Source organism: Nannizzia gypsea, genomic scaffold, assembly GCF_000150975.2.
Source record: "Nannizzia gypsea CBS 118893 supercont1.2 genomic scaffold, whole genome shotgun sequence".
In the NCBI taxonomy this organism is placed as follows: domain Eukaryota; kingdom Fungi; phylum Ascomycota; class Eurotiomycetes; order Onygenales; family Arthrodermataceae; genus Nannizzia; species Nannizzia gypsea.
The window spans coordinates 2,750,850-2,767,370 of NW_003345200.1; the positions used below are offsets into that span (position 1 = coordinate 2,750,850).

Sequence of the window (16,521 nt, forward strand, 5' to 3'; positions counted from 1 at the left end):
ATTAGGCTAAGTCTCCCTGCCAGGGGATTCTTCTAGATGCGCCTTCCAACATGGCGAGATGGCGCCGGATACCGTGGGCGTACTCCGTCCTGGACACTCGCATCTGAACTATTCATTACTAGATCTGGTTGAGTCTCCGGGACAGCTTTTGGTGTAGAAAGAATATAAGCTCTATCACCCAAGGTAGAGATTTAACGAGCCGGTCCCTGCGTCAGGCCAGTGGGGAAGTCTCCGTCAGTAGTGAGCGTCATGGCGAGTACACCAGGGGCGAAAGGTAGTAAATTAGGGAGTATGCAGTGGGCTGTTGTTCCGTGTATGCGGAAGCGAGGAAGCAGGGCAGGTCAGGGCAGGTATCTTGATATTCATGTTTTGGATGGATGGATGGATGGACCGGATGAACCAGGGCGACAGCTGTTTCAAAACCGGCCACCGTGCTCGAAGTCTCCCAGTCAACCAGCCAGTTAGATGTCCAGGTACATACGGGCAAGAACCAGGCTCGGTATTCTTTTTCTGAGGGAGTATCAGATGTCAATCGGCCAGAGTCTAGACATACGGGAAGTGCATAGCTTCCCGGCGCCCTCAGCCCTTGGTATCCCAGCTGCTCGCCAAAGACGCCGTCATCCTGCATCTAGCACACCTTATCTTGCCCGAAGACGCTTTCCTCTGCCACTGACACTGTGCATGACCAATCGAACGCATGGCTGCCTCGAGTTCCTTTGGCTTGCCTGTACGTCTGTCTCTCTCTCTGTCTGTCTCTGTCCTCTGGCTCTGTCCTCCCCCAAAATGCACGCCACAGTGACACACTTGTCGCGCCCATCCCAGCGCCTAGTTATCCACATCGACCAGCACCCCAGAGGACGATCTCTCCAGAGTCTCTCGCGTGCCCGCCGTACCCATCCATCTGCTCCGTGATAGTCCTTAGTTAGCGATGCGCGAGACAGAGAGAGACAAACAAGCTCGTGTGGAGAGCTCCATCGGGCAAAACAAGCAACTCTTGGCACGTGAGCAAGCCTTTTTCCCTCCTTCGACTCCAAAACGTCAAACTCGACGTCGCATCAACTTCATCTCGAGTTGACACTTTAATCGGCCAGAGAGACAGAGAGAGACACGAGCTGAAGGACGGTAGAAGGCCGGTGAGTGCTCTAGACAGACCCTGGGCCAGCATAACTAACTAACTAACTGGTTAACTAGTTGCCTAGGTACTCCGTACTTACTAACTGGACAGCGCGAAAGGGGCAGGTTGGCACTTGACCCGCGCCCGACCAAGGCCCAGCGAGCTTTTTACAGGAGTAACCAAGCAGTAGCGCATAATATCAGCTCAGGACTGCCCGCTAACTCACGAGTTCACCCATGCTGAACCCTCCGAAGACGCAAGGGTGCATGCAAACGGATAGGGTGGGCAGCTAGTGCGCCGTGGTTTGCTGGCCAGAGACGACAAACCGCTAAATATTCCTCCGCTTTATGCTTTGAGCCAGTGAGGGACGGATGGAAAGCCAGATGGAAAGAAGAAAAGAAAGGCAAAAACAATAAACGCAGCGTGCTCTGGGCCAACAAACAGGCTTCGACAACAAATGTGCTCTCGTGTTAAGCGATCCAATGACTAGTTAGCGGAATGGCCGCAGAAGCATGGGTTAGCGCTGTCCTTGCTCTGTGGAGGCATTTTGCAGTGGAGGGCGGGCGCCCTTGCTTGGGCAGCGAAGCCTGCGCGATATATTCATGTACTTGCTGGTGACTCGACAGACAAGTTGGCTATGGATATGTGCGTGTGTGCGTGTGGATGGAGAGCAGGCAGAGCAAGCACAAGAACAGGGAGGGTGGAGAAAAAGCATCATGTTAAGTACATTATATGCTGCAAGGGTGAAACGGTGGCCCTCGACCAGGCCGGGACCAAGTTGACGAGTTGCATGCATCATCAGCAACTAACTAGTCAGCCGGTTGCACTCGAGACCGAGACGTCGCAAAGTGCGTTGAGAAAGAAACTGAGGCATCACACAGGACGGCCTCCAAGATGTCATTTCATGCACATGAACCCCATCTCGCTCCTCCGTTCATTGGGCGGAGGCAGGCAAGCTTTTTCGAAGCATTTTTCCAACCCGGTTAAGCGGTTGAACGCCGTCTTATCAACTCGCCTTGACCCGCCATTGCGTCTTGGTCCAGAGTTGCGTCCGCATTCGTCGGGGATGCCCTGAGCGCATTAGCCGGTCGTGTTTACACTGGCTTCTGCCTCTCACCTCCCCCCCTTGTCCTTGTGGCAGCTTTCTCCTCTCCACCGGTCCCTTTTTTGCTCTGGCAGCGGCCTCTCTTGGACTGTCCCGATTCTACGGAAAACACTGCTGCCTGGTGTTGACTACCAGCCCGCCCTTGGCTACTCTGAGGACTTGTCTATCCGCTCAGGAGTCGAACTTGTTGCTTGTTGTGTTAAGGGAACGCAAAGTGGAATTACTAATACGAGCCGGCCAGAGTTTCTCCCCCTTTCGATGGAGCAGAAGGGGTCCAAGTAATCTTCGCAGATGTCAAGCTTTCTGATGCATGTCCCTTTTTAAATTAATAAGAACGGATGCTAAGAGAGTAAGTTGTAGTCTGATACGGCCTCGTCCTACTGCCAGCTGTCTCTTCCTCTTATCGCCCCTCTTCCCCTTCCTTCTTCTTCCTCCTCCTGACCGTTCTTCTCTAGCTATCTTCCTTCACCTCGTCTCCATCTACCCTGCTTGCTGGTTTATCTCTCTAGTTCTTCTGCAGATAGCGTGGACGCCGGGCCCCCTTCTCCTTACACCCTTAAAAGCGCTGCTGCATCAGAAACAACCAACACGAGCACGGAGTAACTAAAAGAAGCTTCGCCTCCCTTGCCGTCGCTTCTTCTGCAGTAGTTTAGAACACGCCAAAAAGAAAAATCCGCATCCCGGGAATAATAAGACCAGGCATCCTCCTCCTGTTTAACCGCCCTCGAAGCCAGTATCTAGCCACCTGCGACTCCACGCCACCCCTAAATAACTACACTTGACCGTCCGTCGTCTGAGAAAAAACCTCCTCCGTTTCCCTTGTCCGCTGTCCTCGACTCACACCCTCTCCCGAACCGCCGTCGTCCTCGCGTGCCCTTCTGGTAAACTAGGTATCTCAAAAGAAGAGACAGGGCTATATAAAACAAACGAAGAGAGAAACAAAGAGAGGGAAAAAAAGCAGGAGGACAAGCACCGGCTCAGCAGGAAGCAAGGCTGAGTAGCCATCTTTCGAGCTGGACTCGCGCTACCTCAGCCGGCCTATGGAGGTAACCACCTGAACGACCGACATTTTCAACCGCCTCTCTCCCCTCTGCGAGGGTAAGGAAAAGATAAGGAAAGGGGATATATAAAATAGGTAAAAAAGGAAATAGGACGAAAACGACTGCAAGCCCGTTCCCTTCCCTTCGGAGCGGGCGTCGAGGCTTGTCATGGCTCTCGAGACAAATGCCATCGACTCCTCGACTGTCCCGCCGACAAGACACCGGTCCATCCTGTCGAAACTGACGAGCCGCTTCGGAAACCGCAATCGCAATATTTCAGAGTTCTACGTGCAGCCAGACGACCCGTGGAAGTCGTACCACCCCGGAGAGATCGTCAAGGGCGCGGTGGTTTTGACCGTAGTAAAGCCCGTCAGGATAACGCATCTGGTCGTCTGTCTACATGGATACGCGAAGGTCTTCAAGAACACGGTTGGCCCTGGTGAACATTCAGAGGAGTCAGGATACCTGGGACCCGGGCGCGGACGCAGAGATGGTGAATACTTGGGCAACGGCTTCACCTCCCTGTTCGAGGACGAGGTAGTGCTGTGCGGCGATGGGAGGCTGAAAGAGGGAATCTATAAGTTTAGATTCGAGCTCTGCTTCCCTCCGTACTCGCTGCCCAGCAGTATCAATGTATGCCTTGACCCTCTCTTCTATCTCTCTCTCTCTCTCTCTCTCTCTCTCTTGTGTGTTGCTTACAGTGTGGTTTTCTAACCATTCTTGCAGTTCGAGCGTGGAACTATATCATATATGATCACCTCTACCCTTACACGGCCGACGACCATAACCCCTTCGATATCCTGCGATAAACGGTTGATACTCATTGAGAGAATCGACATTGCTCCGCTCCCTGCCCCCAAAGCTCGTGTAATCACTCTCGAGCCCGTATCCGCAAGGTCAAAGTCCAAATCAAGAAAGAAATCTACCTCCGAACGAGGGTTCAACGGTTCTGCAGGCCCGGCATCCCTTGAGCCATCGTCTTCGCAAACATCCGAGCCAAAGCCTCCATTGAGTCCCGTACCGAGTGAACAGAGCACCTCAAGCTATCTTAGCAATAGCACGCAGAGCTTCCAGATCATCAGCGAATCAAATACCACCAGGGACTCCAGTACCATAACGGCTACGACCAAACTACTTCGCGGTGGAGGCCTGCCCGGCGATATCCTGCCTCTGAGGATTATGGTCAATCATACCAAGCCGATTAGAAGTCCGCATGGAATAATCGTCACGCTGTATCGCCAAGGAAGGATTGACATGTACCCGGCCATCCCCATCGGTACCCCGGCCAAGGGCAAAAGGCCGGTTTACGAAGACTATTATCCCAAATCCCGAACGGGACTGGGAGGTCTCTCCTTTGGAGCGACGAGAACCTGCAGCGTGTTTCGGAAGGACATGTCACAGATATTCTGCCCATTGATAGTGGATCCTAACAACATGACGGCAGATATAAAGACATCCATTCGAATTCCGGAGGACTGCTTTCCTACTATCACCCGCGTCCCCGGCGCAATGATTAGTTTCCGCTACTACGTTGAAGTCGTTATGGATATACGGGGAAAACTGGCTGGCCAGGACCGCTTCCTCCCACGGTTAAATATCATGAACTCATCCTCCAATAATACTAATTACTGCGCCGCGCCTCGTGGGTTTAACACGGTGGAGACATCGAGAGGAGGGACATCTACTACTTCCAGCTGTACGGGGAATATATTGGACACCGATCAAGTGCGAAGGGATAAAAGCGTTATTGTTTGTGTCTTCGAGGTTATCGTTGGATCGAAGGATAGCGGCAGAGGCCAGCAGCAGCAGCAGAAGGCCTCAAGCGATGGAAGTGTCCGGCAAGACTATCCGACCTCGAATACAGATCAGCCCACCCAACCGACTACCCCTGAAACAGTACGCGAGCAACAACAGCAAGGGCAGACACCACAGATTCGCTTTGCAGACAGGTCTCAAGGCGGCCGGAGCTTGGATAATGGTCATGGTGCTGGGTCCGAGAGCCAGGAGCCATGGCATGCCCGACCTCCAGACCAATACGTTATAGACCCTCCCCTAGCTCAGCCTGAAGAGGAAGTCGATGAGAAGACGCGACTGCGCCGGGCAGAAGCCATGCTCCTACCCAGTGCGCCACCAGCGTCTGATGAAGCTGGCCCGTCGAACCCTACTCTGGCTCCAGCTTCGGCACCGGCCCTCTCAGAGCACCATGACCTTTCTTACTTCGAGACGCCCACCCCTACCTACTCTGCCTCTGTTTATATGCACACTCAACCTTCCGCCCCGTCACCTGATACGATAACCCCTTACGCGGCGCATGAACATTCCTCCAGTATTCAACACGCAGGTGCCTATCCATACTCCTCTGAAAGCGCTGCCGAAAGCTCGACTCACCCAACCTCCCTTCCTTCAGATGACAAACAAGAGCTGGAAAAGCAACGACTCCTCAACGAGAGAAGCGCTCCGCCAGGCTCAGAAGCACCGGAGTCAGCTGCCAGTGGGCCCAGCCAGGCCAGCGCTCCGGCCTCTGAAAACGGAGATATCCGCCATCAACCCCTACCCTCTGCCCCTGTCCTTACAGAAGACGACATCATAGGACAGCCAATAGCGACAGGGGAGTCCCTTCCCAGATACCAACGATAGACGGAAAATGTGGCTATGCAATGACCAGGACCGGACGGCGTTCAACATACGGAGTTCTACTTTGTTTATCCATACATGGAGTTTATCCTCTTTCCTTCACACTCTGTCGTTTCTACCATTTCACTCTTCTTCCAGACGTACTTCCTTTTTAATAGCGGATTCATTTTTCAAAACTATTCGAGGCATCGGACGTTGCATTTCTTTCACCTATAATATACCACGGATATCCTGACGGCAGTTTCTGTTAGCTCAATGATTAGCCCAACAATAGCTTATAGTATCACATTATATAGCATGCATGCTTACCCACCCGTCACTCAGGGGGGCCCACAAACGGTGTTGTTTTTGCCCTCCGGCTATTTAGTCAATCCAAGTAATATCATCCGAAGAACCCGCCTGGTCGATAACACTAGCAGCTAAAAACACGTTAAGGGTGGATGAGCATCTTGCTCCGTTCTGCGAAAGGGGGTGAATTTGCTGACAGCTTTTTCATCTAGTGAATTCAGATCGCAACCGATCGTTTAACGGACCCCAACCAACAGCCAAACCCGCTTGCTGCGATGGCGGGTTATCTGATGGCTATGGGCAGTTAAGTAATATGCAATGCATCTCCATTACCAAGCGTCATGGGTCTGGCATGCATGCATCACGGCGAGCAACCCTGGCGCAGCGTCTCGTTTCTTAGCTAATGTTTATGGCCGGCAGCGACTCTGGGGTCGCAGCAGGAGCCTTCATCTATTTAGCGGTTCAACAGGAAACAGTTTATACAGGTCATACTGATATATATAACTGCTCAGGTCGATACTCTACGTCAACCTACGACGTTATCGCTTCCAATTCAATACATTCCTGGATTGCTGCGTCTTGGTTTAGCAACCTGCCTGGATGCAGTTTGATACCCACCTGGGAGCCAACAATAGCAGCAGAAGGGGCCCCTTTGCGCCGGCCCTTTGGTACATACCTCAGATGCAGTGCGGTGGTCCAGCTGTCGGTTTACTCATCGTTTTTACCGATATATGCCTGCTTATTCAGATCCAAAATAAAACCATTTGGCGCGACTTGGGACCTGGCTCTGCCGCGAAAAGTGGTACCTATACCAATGATATGGCCGTGTTGATTCCGGCTCTACGGACTTGATTACTCTTGGGATGGGGGCTGCATACATAACCAGAGGGCCGTAGGCAGTGTTTTTTCAATGTTCTCTTGTCATCACTGCCATCAGAAATGTATCTTGATGCGGATGAGACGGATATAAATTGGGCTTTCAGCCTTTCCCGATGACTGTCGTTCTTGATACTCATCATCATCACGGTCTTTTCCCTTGTTGCATTCCAACCTAGTTCCTCTCTTTCTTTATAGGAAAGGGCTGCTCTTTTATATCAATCAAGATATATTCCATATTGTTACCTCACATTCTCTACCATTCTAAGACCAGCACAGATTTCTCCACTAATTCTTTTACCTTCTACCCTACCGTCATGGGTGTACCAGCTCTTCTTATCGCTGGTTTGGCCGCCACAGTGAGCCTGGCTAGTGCCGATGTTGCAGTTGGAGGCGGCTCTCTAGTCAAGTACACCAACTGCAATAAGATGCAGCAAAACCAAATCTACGAAGCCTGGTTCGACTCTATCAAAATTGCCAATGAAGGCAAGGGAAACTTCGGTGACTGGAAGGGGGATGCTGAAATTGAATATTTCGGCCCCCCTGGTTTGAATCATCCCTACCAACGCAGTATTCAAGGTACGCATGATGCTGTTGCTTGACTCTTTTATTCGAATATAGAGCCATTGAAGAGCTAATGCATCTCGAAAAAAGAGATCCTTATGAGAGCAGCTTCTCTTTCCAGGCCATGGTGGTTTCGACCCACCTCAACACGGATCCATGCACGCTGTGATGATTGGCAGAAGAAATGCGCTCAGAATGGACCGGCTCTATATGTTTCGCGATTCTGCACGGAGGGTGAAGGCATCTGCATCAACTTCTGTGATGGATTCTTTAATCTTCCGTCATTGAACGACGTTGTAAACGCTGCCCGCCCTTTGAAGAATGATGACATTTTCAAACTGCACATGGCAACTTACCAGTCAAGAGGTAAATGGTCTTTTTGCTCACTCAGTTGGATAACTAAGATACTGATTCTTTCTGCTCAAGGGTCTTCCATGTTGCATGGGCTTCTGCATCTCCCAGACGTTTCCTTCCCTGAACGCCACATCAATGACAGAGTGCTACAGTTTCGCACGACTGAAGGTAAAACGGCCGTTGCCCAGGCTATTGGGCCGTATTGGACAAAAGTCCTTGCCCGGATTGATTTGCTCAATTCAAACAGCAGTTCCCTCACTTTCCCCATAAATGGTATGCTTACCTATGTTCCTGTAATGTGCATGAGTTGGTCTTATTCTAATCTTCTCCTTAGCTGATAACCTTGTGCAATATTCTCTTGCCAAATACATCTATGGGAATCTAAAAATGTAAGCATTGCTTAGTTATATCAACGGATATTTGATTCATTTTTGCCAACACATGGATTTAGCCATCCTTATTACCCTATAGCCCTGAGCAAAACCCTTGGTCCAAATAACGAAACTCAGGGACTTGGATGGGAATTAGCGGATGGAAAGATTGAGGGCAATACAACGATGATAGGTGGTTTTATATCCCCCGCTGACGCTCCAGTTCTTCAATTGAACAACATCACCATTGCGTCCTTTGACGAAGTTGGCAATGATCCAAACTATCTAAAGCACTTTGGTTTACCTTTAGAAACGTTCATTGAATATGGCAAATATCCTGCGTCCTACTTTACTGGAGACCGCGCAGAGGCTAAACCAGCTGGCCGTCCACAACTCACCGTCAAGGGGAACTACACCAAGCCGGACGAGAACTTACACTGCGCCATTGACGAGGTCACCGGCGAAGGGTATGTGACGGTTGACTTTGCAGAGTCCAGTATCAATGACGCCTGCTCTAAGTTCAACGACCTCCCACTGGGCCTAAACAGTACTGGAACTCAGAACTCGTATGAGTTCGTGGATGCCGAGAAACAACACAATGCACTCTGGGTCGGTGCTTCCTGGAATACAGCCGACCCAGGATGTCTTACCAATCGCAACGTTGTTGAGGAAGAATGCAAGGATCAGCTCCGACGTTGCTTGAATGGCTGCCAGGCTGACACTACGACCTTGAAGAAGGGAGGCTCCAGGGTGAACAACTGCATCATCTACCGCCTTGGGGTTGAACGAAACCCTAGTTTGTGACCTGTTGACAGCCGGGGGATAGTCTAGTCGTTTCGTTGAACACGTATATTTAGATGCAATTGCAGGGGAGGACAAGGCTGGACCTTGAGAATTTACTGGTTATTCTTTTATTAAATATTTCCTTTGTTACATTTTATGCCTTCTACGGTTATGAACTTTAGTTTAGGAAACAATATATGACAGTATTACCCCTTATCTTTTTACCCTATAGTAACTGAAGTCCTTGGATTAAACAAGCTAGCCATTTCCGGGAATACCTGGAGTGATTTTAACAATCCGGTATTTTATATGGAATAGTATTGTTCTTCGCAGCGTAAAAGGGTAGTAGGATCTGTATATCGCAATGGAGCCTAATGACCCGACTACAAGCAAGAAAGGGTCTAGGGTATCCCACGATATAATACATCACAGACGTATATCCAAGACATCACACAGTTACGCTGAACAAGCTGGCTAGAGCGTTGTTTTCAGTGTTATGTCATGGAGAAATAGAATGGATATATGTTGATACCATAGAAAATAAGCCTATGTACAAATAAATACTCCACTTAAAATTGATGTCGTCGTCAAAACTCGACAAGGTATAGCTTGAGTAACCAGCCTACTCTTCTAAATATCAAAGATGGTAAGTAGGTGGTTATCAAGTCCGCCAAAATTAATCAGAAATCCAAGTTCTATAAGACCCCCAGAAATACGCAGATCGGCCGGTTTAAAATGAAAGCCAGCAACAAAGCATCCAATTGTCAAGAACCTTGAGCTAACCAAACCTGGACATTGGAATCTAATAAAGATATCTCCAGGGGCGGCCATCTAAGGTAGGAGGGATCCTATTGAAGCGAATGGCGGTTGATGCAGCCAAACTGGTGGAGCCTAGACACACCCAACTATCACTGGTATATCAAGAGGTTTAAGGGCCATGTTAGTGGGCCAAAGTCGAGATGAAATAGTAATGCCTTGCCATAAAGCACATTAATACCACAGTTGGCACATGAGGTATAGAGCATTCAGTTGACTAGACAAGGTAGCGAAGGTTAGGCCCGAACTCCGCTTGAAACGAGATTGAATAGAAACTGTAGAGTTGTAATAGTGGAGCCGCCAACTGGGCAGACTGTTCGTCTAAAATGTGCAATTTCTTAACATACGAAGTAATTCGTATGCAGAAATTGTTCTGAATGGCATTGGATCCGCTGCAGTGTACAGTAGTTATCCATTGCCAGTTTCCTCTATAAATGGAATAGAGTTAATGCCTCCTAATGTTCAAAATGTTTATTGGGGGTCGTCGGGGATAATTCATGACAATGCCTTCGGTGGAGGTTGTAACCCGTAATGCTAGTGCGAGAAACCACAAATAGCAGCAAGCTGTTAACCGTTCTTTTCGTGGCTGAGCCTTTGTGGCAGGGGTAATTAATGAGTTTATTACCCGAAATTTGATCTGATACCGGGGTAGCTGAAGCAAGCTCTGCTCAACCTGGGTTGATTAACTACCGTAACTAAAATACTAGCTTGGGTTCCGGATTACCTTTCCATCAGGTTGAACAGGGAGGTCACTCGGAAGGCCCGGGTCTGGCCATGGAGGACTCCGTGCATTTAAAGACTATTTTTGATTGGCAACAAACACACAGGCATGCTCCGTAGCTATAGTCCGTATAGCGTGCTCCTATAGGGAGAATCAGCCAGCTCGTGGCATATTGGAGCTTGGGCTCAGATTAACTCGGTTGCTGATCGATCATATTAGTTAACCCCGGAAAACAACATTATTTGGCATACCGCTGATCCTCAGGCTGTGCTCAATCCTTTCTTTTTATTCCCCTCTCGTACAGTGTGACGTTGTGATCCTTCATGCAGGTGCAAGGAAGCCGAAGCTAGTTCAGCCAATCGGGAAACCCAAGAAAAGTAGTTCATCTGCTGGGCATTTCTGCAGCGGGGGTTGATAATTGAAGTCAAAGCTCCTATTTAAGCTGTCAAGTGCTCCCCGTCGCAGTGATAGTGTTGTTGAATATCTTTGGGCGCCAAGGATGTTTTTTTGTCGACCATGGCGACGGGCTTTGGCTTTTCAGTCGGTGATGTTATTGCTTGTACCAAGGTAGCTAAATCGGTATATCTAGCGTTCCGTGATGGTACAGGAGCAAGTTCAACATACCAACGGTTTGTGGCAGATCTAAATGGCCTCTTATGTGGGTTAGAGGAGATACGATGTTTAGAATTCGATGAATCGCAAAAGTACCAAAGGTTAGCTCTACAGGAAGCTGCAGACCAGTGCCAACAAACCATTGAAACGTTCCTCTTACAACATGCCAAATTCAAGGCAACGCTTGGAAAGGAGCAGACAGCGTCCAAATTGAGGACCCGTTTTCACAAAGTCGAGTGGGCTTTGTTTATGAAGTCCGAGGTTGATAACTTGCGGACCCAGATACTTGGACACACGACGACCATAAATACCCTTTTAATAACGATGCAATCGTAAGTGTATCCTGTGCAATTGAGAGTTACTTCCTTGTCCCCCATTAACGTGATGTCGCAGATCCACAGCGGCTCAACAGACAAGCACTATCAAGGATTATAATCAAGCTACGTTGGCACAGTCAGCCTTAATGATGAAAGAAACGCAGAATCTTATAGGCCAGACTCACAATATGCTCGGGACACAAGCAGACACGCTTAGCAGAATACTAAATATCCTTGAAGTTTCGAAAACACAACCAAACATACAGGATGTACGATCGGTCATGATAGAAGCCTTTGACATGAACATGAAGGTGTATAGGATGGCACTTGATTTACAAAAGTCCCAAGCCCAGCCACAAGTTGACTACCAAGCGCCTGCCTTGCCTCGACAGGTGGAACGGCAGCGGCCCGTGGAGCTGGAAGATGCCCATGGAAGAGTGACGCCTTTCCACGTCGAATTCATAAACTCCTTTGAGGCTTTGCAAGCGGTATTGGAAGCTCGATTCCGCCATGTTCCCGGTTGGAAGAAAGTAAAGAATATGGAGTATATTATGAAGGAATCCAACTCCAAGCGCCAGCTAGATTTCAAAGCACCGTGGGAGTCGGTGTTTTTACCCGGAAGGAGCGTGACTATGAGTATGGTGTTTTGGATGCCACCACCATCTGCACTGAGGTGTCCAGGGTGTCAGCTGGAAAGCCAGGAGAGTGGGACTGAATGTGAAATTCAATGGTAAGAATGGCGATTCACCCATTTGATTTATTATCTTCTTCGACGGAGTCTGACATAGTATACTCATCACAGCCAAGGGCCCAGTTGTAAGTTATGGTATGAGCGGGTAGTAGATTTGGAAAAGCCATCTCTCAAGACATTTGACATATACCCTTCACGGTCAGAGCCAATATGGCCCCCGAAAACTGAAGATGCAATTCATGAGTTCCGCCGTGTACAAGTACGGCATACAATCGCCGTTTAGCGTTGAGATTTCAATCTCCATGTCATGTATAGCAGATTTGGACTATTAACGCCCGTGAATAATCACTACATAAAATCATCCTTAAGTCGCAGAGGTTGAAGCCTTGAAGTTGGCGTTTCCCGTTTCGGATCTCGGAGCCTCAAACCTCCAAAAAGCAAAAGCCGGACAAGCATTAATCCGAGATTCCGCTATTGGCCAGAGCTCCCGCATCCTCCAGCCAATAAAAAGCAGCAGTGAATTTATTACATAATCCTGGGGTAGAAGGGCGGCCGAACTTCCAAGCCTTTAAGAGCGAAGGCTAAGGAGGAGAAGAGAACAACATCGCCTTCGCGTTTTCTGGAAGGATTTTTCTTCTTTTCTTCTTCCCGGCCACTCGAAGACACGTCTTCTTTCCATCTGGACTTTTGCGTCGGCGCTGAACTTGTTCTCCCGTGGTGAGTAGTGGCTCTTTTCAGCTTTCCATCGCATCCGCCTGTTGACTGCTTACTACTATGGAACTAGTCGATGGGCTTTTGCGCACAGAAGGCCACCGCAGCTAATTTGATATGGGCGCATTAGACAGATCGAATCAACCACCGAAGACTATTGGCCAGCCGTGTGTATCTCTTATCAACCGGCCCGTTGTGTAAGAACCGTTCTCCGCGATCATGGCTCTCAGCGGTTCCTTCGCCGCATTCCTCATCGTTTGTCGTAAGCTCCACCCCCATAAACTCAGAGCTCTCACCCAAAGGAAGAATTGTGCTGTTCAATCGCTAACCGTTTGTCAATGTAGCAACCTGCTTTTTCCTTGGGATAATTTTCTCTCTCTTCCCCTACGACTACCCGTTGCTATGGTCAGCCGCGCCAACCCCGCCATCTCACTATGACTATCTCGAGGCCCATTTGCGATTCCTCCATAGCTCTCCGCCATTGATCCCACGCATCCTCCATATTGTCATCGCGGTTGGACTACTGGGCTTGGTGATGAAGCTTTACAAGCCAACCGAATCCAACATGCTATTTGACGGCGCCAGCTTGGTTCTTTACATGTGCGGTATCACTGTCTACATTGCCAACATAGTTAAGGGGCTTCGTATTGTTACAGAAGGTGATTATGGAGCGTCTGCTGCAGCAGATGCCGCCGCCGCCGCTGCTGCTGCCGCAGCTTCGGGTGAGAATGAAGACGATATTGGGAGTGTTCAGCAAGTGCTTGGCCGGGAGGATAGCATGAAAGTGCTCGCAGCAAGTAACACCATTTTGGCATTGGTTTTGATTGGCGTTTTGGTACTCCAAGCCGGCCAATGGTATGCCGACAGGAAATCCCAGCAAGAAGCGGAGCTGATCAGAAAGAAAGAGGAAGAAAGTGCAGAGAAAAACAGGACTGACAAGGACTCCTCCACCAAGGCTGCGAAGCAGAGCAGCAGCTCTGCTGCCAACAAGAAAAAACAATAATCGGAGCCCCTTTTCTCTTGGCGCCATTTTGTCGGCTTCTTTTGAGCTTATATAAGGAATACGTGAGGTAGAATTACTGCAGATACTTTGAAAGCCATAATGTCTTAAATGATACAAAATAATTGTCCGCGAACTAAAATAATTTGAATGGTAGCTCCAAATGAAAACTGACCGGGGGAGATTGAAATTGTGAAGATGAAAATAATGTAGCTTTCCTGTATCATAATCATAATATCGTTTTGGTTTCCATGCGGCCAGGTATGTATTTATGTGTATTGAAAAAGTGCTGAGCAGAATGGCCAGGAAATGGTGCAAGTACGAGGAAACGAGATGAAAAGAACTTATCACACACATTACCCTGTAAAAATTTCAAGCATTTAGCTGCTTTGCGTAGGGCAGGGTCTCCTCAGTAGAGAACGAGAAAGGGCTTTTGGGGATATCAGGGGACCGCGGGCTAAGTGCCTTAGCAAACAATCCATCTTGAACGTCAGGAGAGTTTGTATTATTAGCGTTGTTGTTCAATATACCGCCGTCTCCAATAGGCTGCATATTCAATGAGGCAAATCCAGAATCTTGCTCTTGCTGCCGGCGAATGAAGTCTGGAGGAGCATGGGCTACTGGCTGCCTGACTATCGGGTGGGTCTGTGGTTGGTTTGATAGATTTGACGGCTGGGGCTGCTGCTGCGTTTGCAGGGACGGAGTAGACGTGTTGATTGGGGTATTACCAGTGTGAAATGAGCTGAAAGAGGATATTGCCATGTCAGGCTCGTCGGGAGAGAGAGGATGCAATTCTGGATCAGAAACCGAGTTGCCTGCATGTACGTTAGAATAGCAGCCCCAATTATAGTGAAACATATGCGTTGGATTCGCGCTTATTGAGAGCGTAAAGGGGGCGAAGGGGGTTGATAGTATGTTATGCGCTTATGCACTTACCCATGGGTTTGCGGGTTAGATCTTTCTCACTCGTCCCCAGTCGCAGCCCCTTTAGCTTCTCGGCCAGTCGATTTCCGCCTGTTGGCGACACAGGAGTCGTGGGACTGAGCGGCGGAGCATTCAAATTAGATAAAACATTTGTTGTCACTAACGGCGGCAAGCCTTTCACAACGACTCCAAAGTTGGCTTCTATCCACTCCTTCTCCTCTATTGCCATATGCAACGCAATCCCTTCGGCGTTATACTGAGACTCCTCTTTAATTTCCTTCTCCAGCACTTGCAGTCGTTTCTTAGCCCATATCGTATGCAACACCCCCTTTTTCCCCGCCGTTCGTGCAGTGGCTCCGAGCTCTGGAGGATAAATGGCCGGTAATGGATGGATCTGGATGGACTCGCTTTTCTTCACAGTTGAGGCCGAGCTCGGCGGAGGTTCGTAAGTGAGAGTGACTGTTGGCGGAATGGTAGCATGCGGCGGCAGCATGAAATAGCAACGGCGGATTTGATCAGTAGCCTGGTCATGGGCTGGTAGGACAGTTCGCTTTCCATCCCACGAAACTTGCCATGATCCTGTACTTGATCTAGAAAGGTCGTCGTCCTCCCATTCCACCATCAGGATCTTGGTGCCCTCATTGCCCTTCCCGGCTTCGAACTCGAAGCGCCCCAACGCAGTGAGGGATTGAAGCTTATTGGGGACGCGCGGTGTCTCCAGGGCCGCAAACTCGCTGTCCGGGGTGAACTCGCGAGCCATGGCCCAGTCAGGAACTCCTGATATTTAATTTTAAGAAAGAGCAGTTAGCTAGTTAGCTCGAGGAGCGGGTAACAAAAAAACAAATACTATGCGGACAGATGTTGTTGCCTCTTGTCCCCTCCGCTCAGTTTTTTGTCCTCTATCATGATGTTGGCGGTTATTTTTAGGCTGCTCCCCTCCCAGCCGTCGTTATGGGAAATTCTAAATTAACCCGCGGCCTCCTTGTTCTATAAATAGACAACACACTAACTCACGATTCGATGCGGCTCACTTAGCGCCGCCAAGCTTTTGTGACACCCACGACGGGCGAATGGTAGGCGGAAGCAAGCAGCAAAGACTGCATATCAAGTTGATCAGGATACCGATCCAGATGGAGACGGTACAGGAGACGGCGCCAGCGAGGGTCGGGGCGGAACATGCATCACTAACTATATAACACCCCCGATCCAACCGAGTTCGCAAGGACGGAGCCCCGGTACTTAGCTGCTCTGGTTTTATCGCCGGCCCCCTTCCCCTCCTTTTTTTGGGGGGGTGGAAGCAGCATATTGTCCCTGCCCTGAATCAGTTTGAGTCAGGACAAGTTACAGAAAACCGTTGGTTCAGCTACACGTCACCGTGATTCTGTATTATTCCCTTCCTCCAAAACATCATATATTGTGGATAATATATGAGCTCAGTCCTGTTGGTTCAGCCTAAGCGCTGCATTTATAGCCCCGGTAGCCTACTCATCCCGGCCATGCATCCTAATAGGACAGTTTGTTGCCACCTCGTCAACAACATATCACACCATCTGCATGAAATTTTGATATTTTGGATGAACTATCATTCATAGTTGAAAAA

General features: G+C 49.2%; 5 protein-coding genes across 5 annotated transcripts; 4 read left to right on the plus strand and 1 right to left on the minus strand.

Annotated features, from left to right (window-relative positions):
- Positions 1–3,427: 3,427 nt before the first annotated feature.
- MGYG_03059 (pH-response regulator protein palF/RIM8) lies at positions 3,428–5,896 on the plus strand (the record flags this gene model as incomplete). Its single annotated transcript, XM_003175487.1, has 2 exons — positions 3,428–3,892; positions 3,986–5,896. 2 exons carry the CDS (start codon positions 3,428–3,430, stop codon positions 5,894–5,896), a joined length of 2,376 nt encoding a protein of 791 aa, XP_003175535.1.
- Positions 5,897–7,374: 1,478 nt separating this feature from the next.
- MGYG_03060 (hypothetical protein) lies at positions 7,375–9,150 on the plus strand (the record flags this gene model as incomplete). Its single annotated transcript, XM_003175488.1, has 5 exons — positions 7,375–7,636; positions 7,712–7,987; positions 8,048–8,248; positions 8,310–8,364; positions 8,427–9,150. The coding sequence occupies 5 exons, from the start codon at positions 7,375–7,377 to the stop codon at positions 9,148–9,150; spliced, it is 1,518 nt and encodes a 505-aa protein (XP_003175536.1).
- A 2,032-nt stretch (positions 9,151–11,182) lies between these two features.
- MGYG_03061 (hypothetical protein) lies at positions 11,183–12,569 on the plus strand (the record flags this gene model as incomplete). Its single annotated transcript, XM_003175489.1, has 3 exons — positions 11,183–11,610; positions 11,672–12,325; positions 12,398–12,569. The coding sequence occupies 3 exons, from the start codon at positions 11,183–11,185 to the stop codon at positions 12,567–12,569; spliced, it is 1,254 nt and encodes a 417-aa protein (XP_003175537.1).
- A 647-nt stretch (positions 12,570–13,216) lies between these two features.
- On the plus strand, positions 13,217–14,000 carry MGYG_03062 (ER membrane protein SH3; the record flags this gene model as incomplete). The annotated part of the gene is made up of 2 exons (XM_003175490.1): positions 13,217–13,259; positions 13,342–14,000. 2 exons carry the CDS (start codon positions 13,217–13,219, stop codon positions 13,998–14,000), a joined length of 702 nt encoding a protein of 233 aa, XP_003175538.1.
- Positions 14,001–14,369: 369 nt separating this feature from the next.
- Positions 14,370–15,681, minus strand: MGYG_03063 (hypothetical protein; the record flags this gene model as incomplete). The annotated part of the gene is made up of 2 exons (XM_003175491.1): positions 14,370–14,812; positions 14,934–15,681. 2 exons carry the CDS (start codon positions 15,679–15,681, stop codon positions 14,370–14,372), a joined length of 1,191 nt encoding a protein of 396 aa, XP_003175539.1.
- Positions 15,682–16,521: the final 840 nt, after the last annotated feature.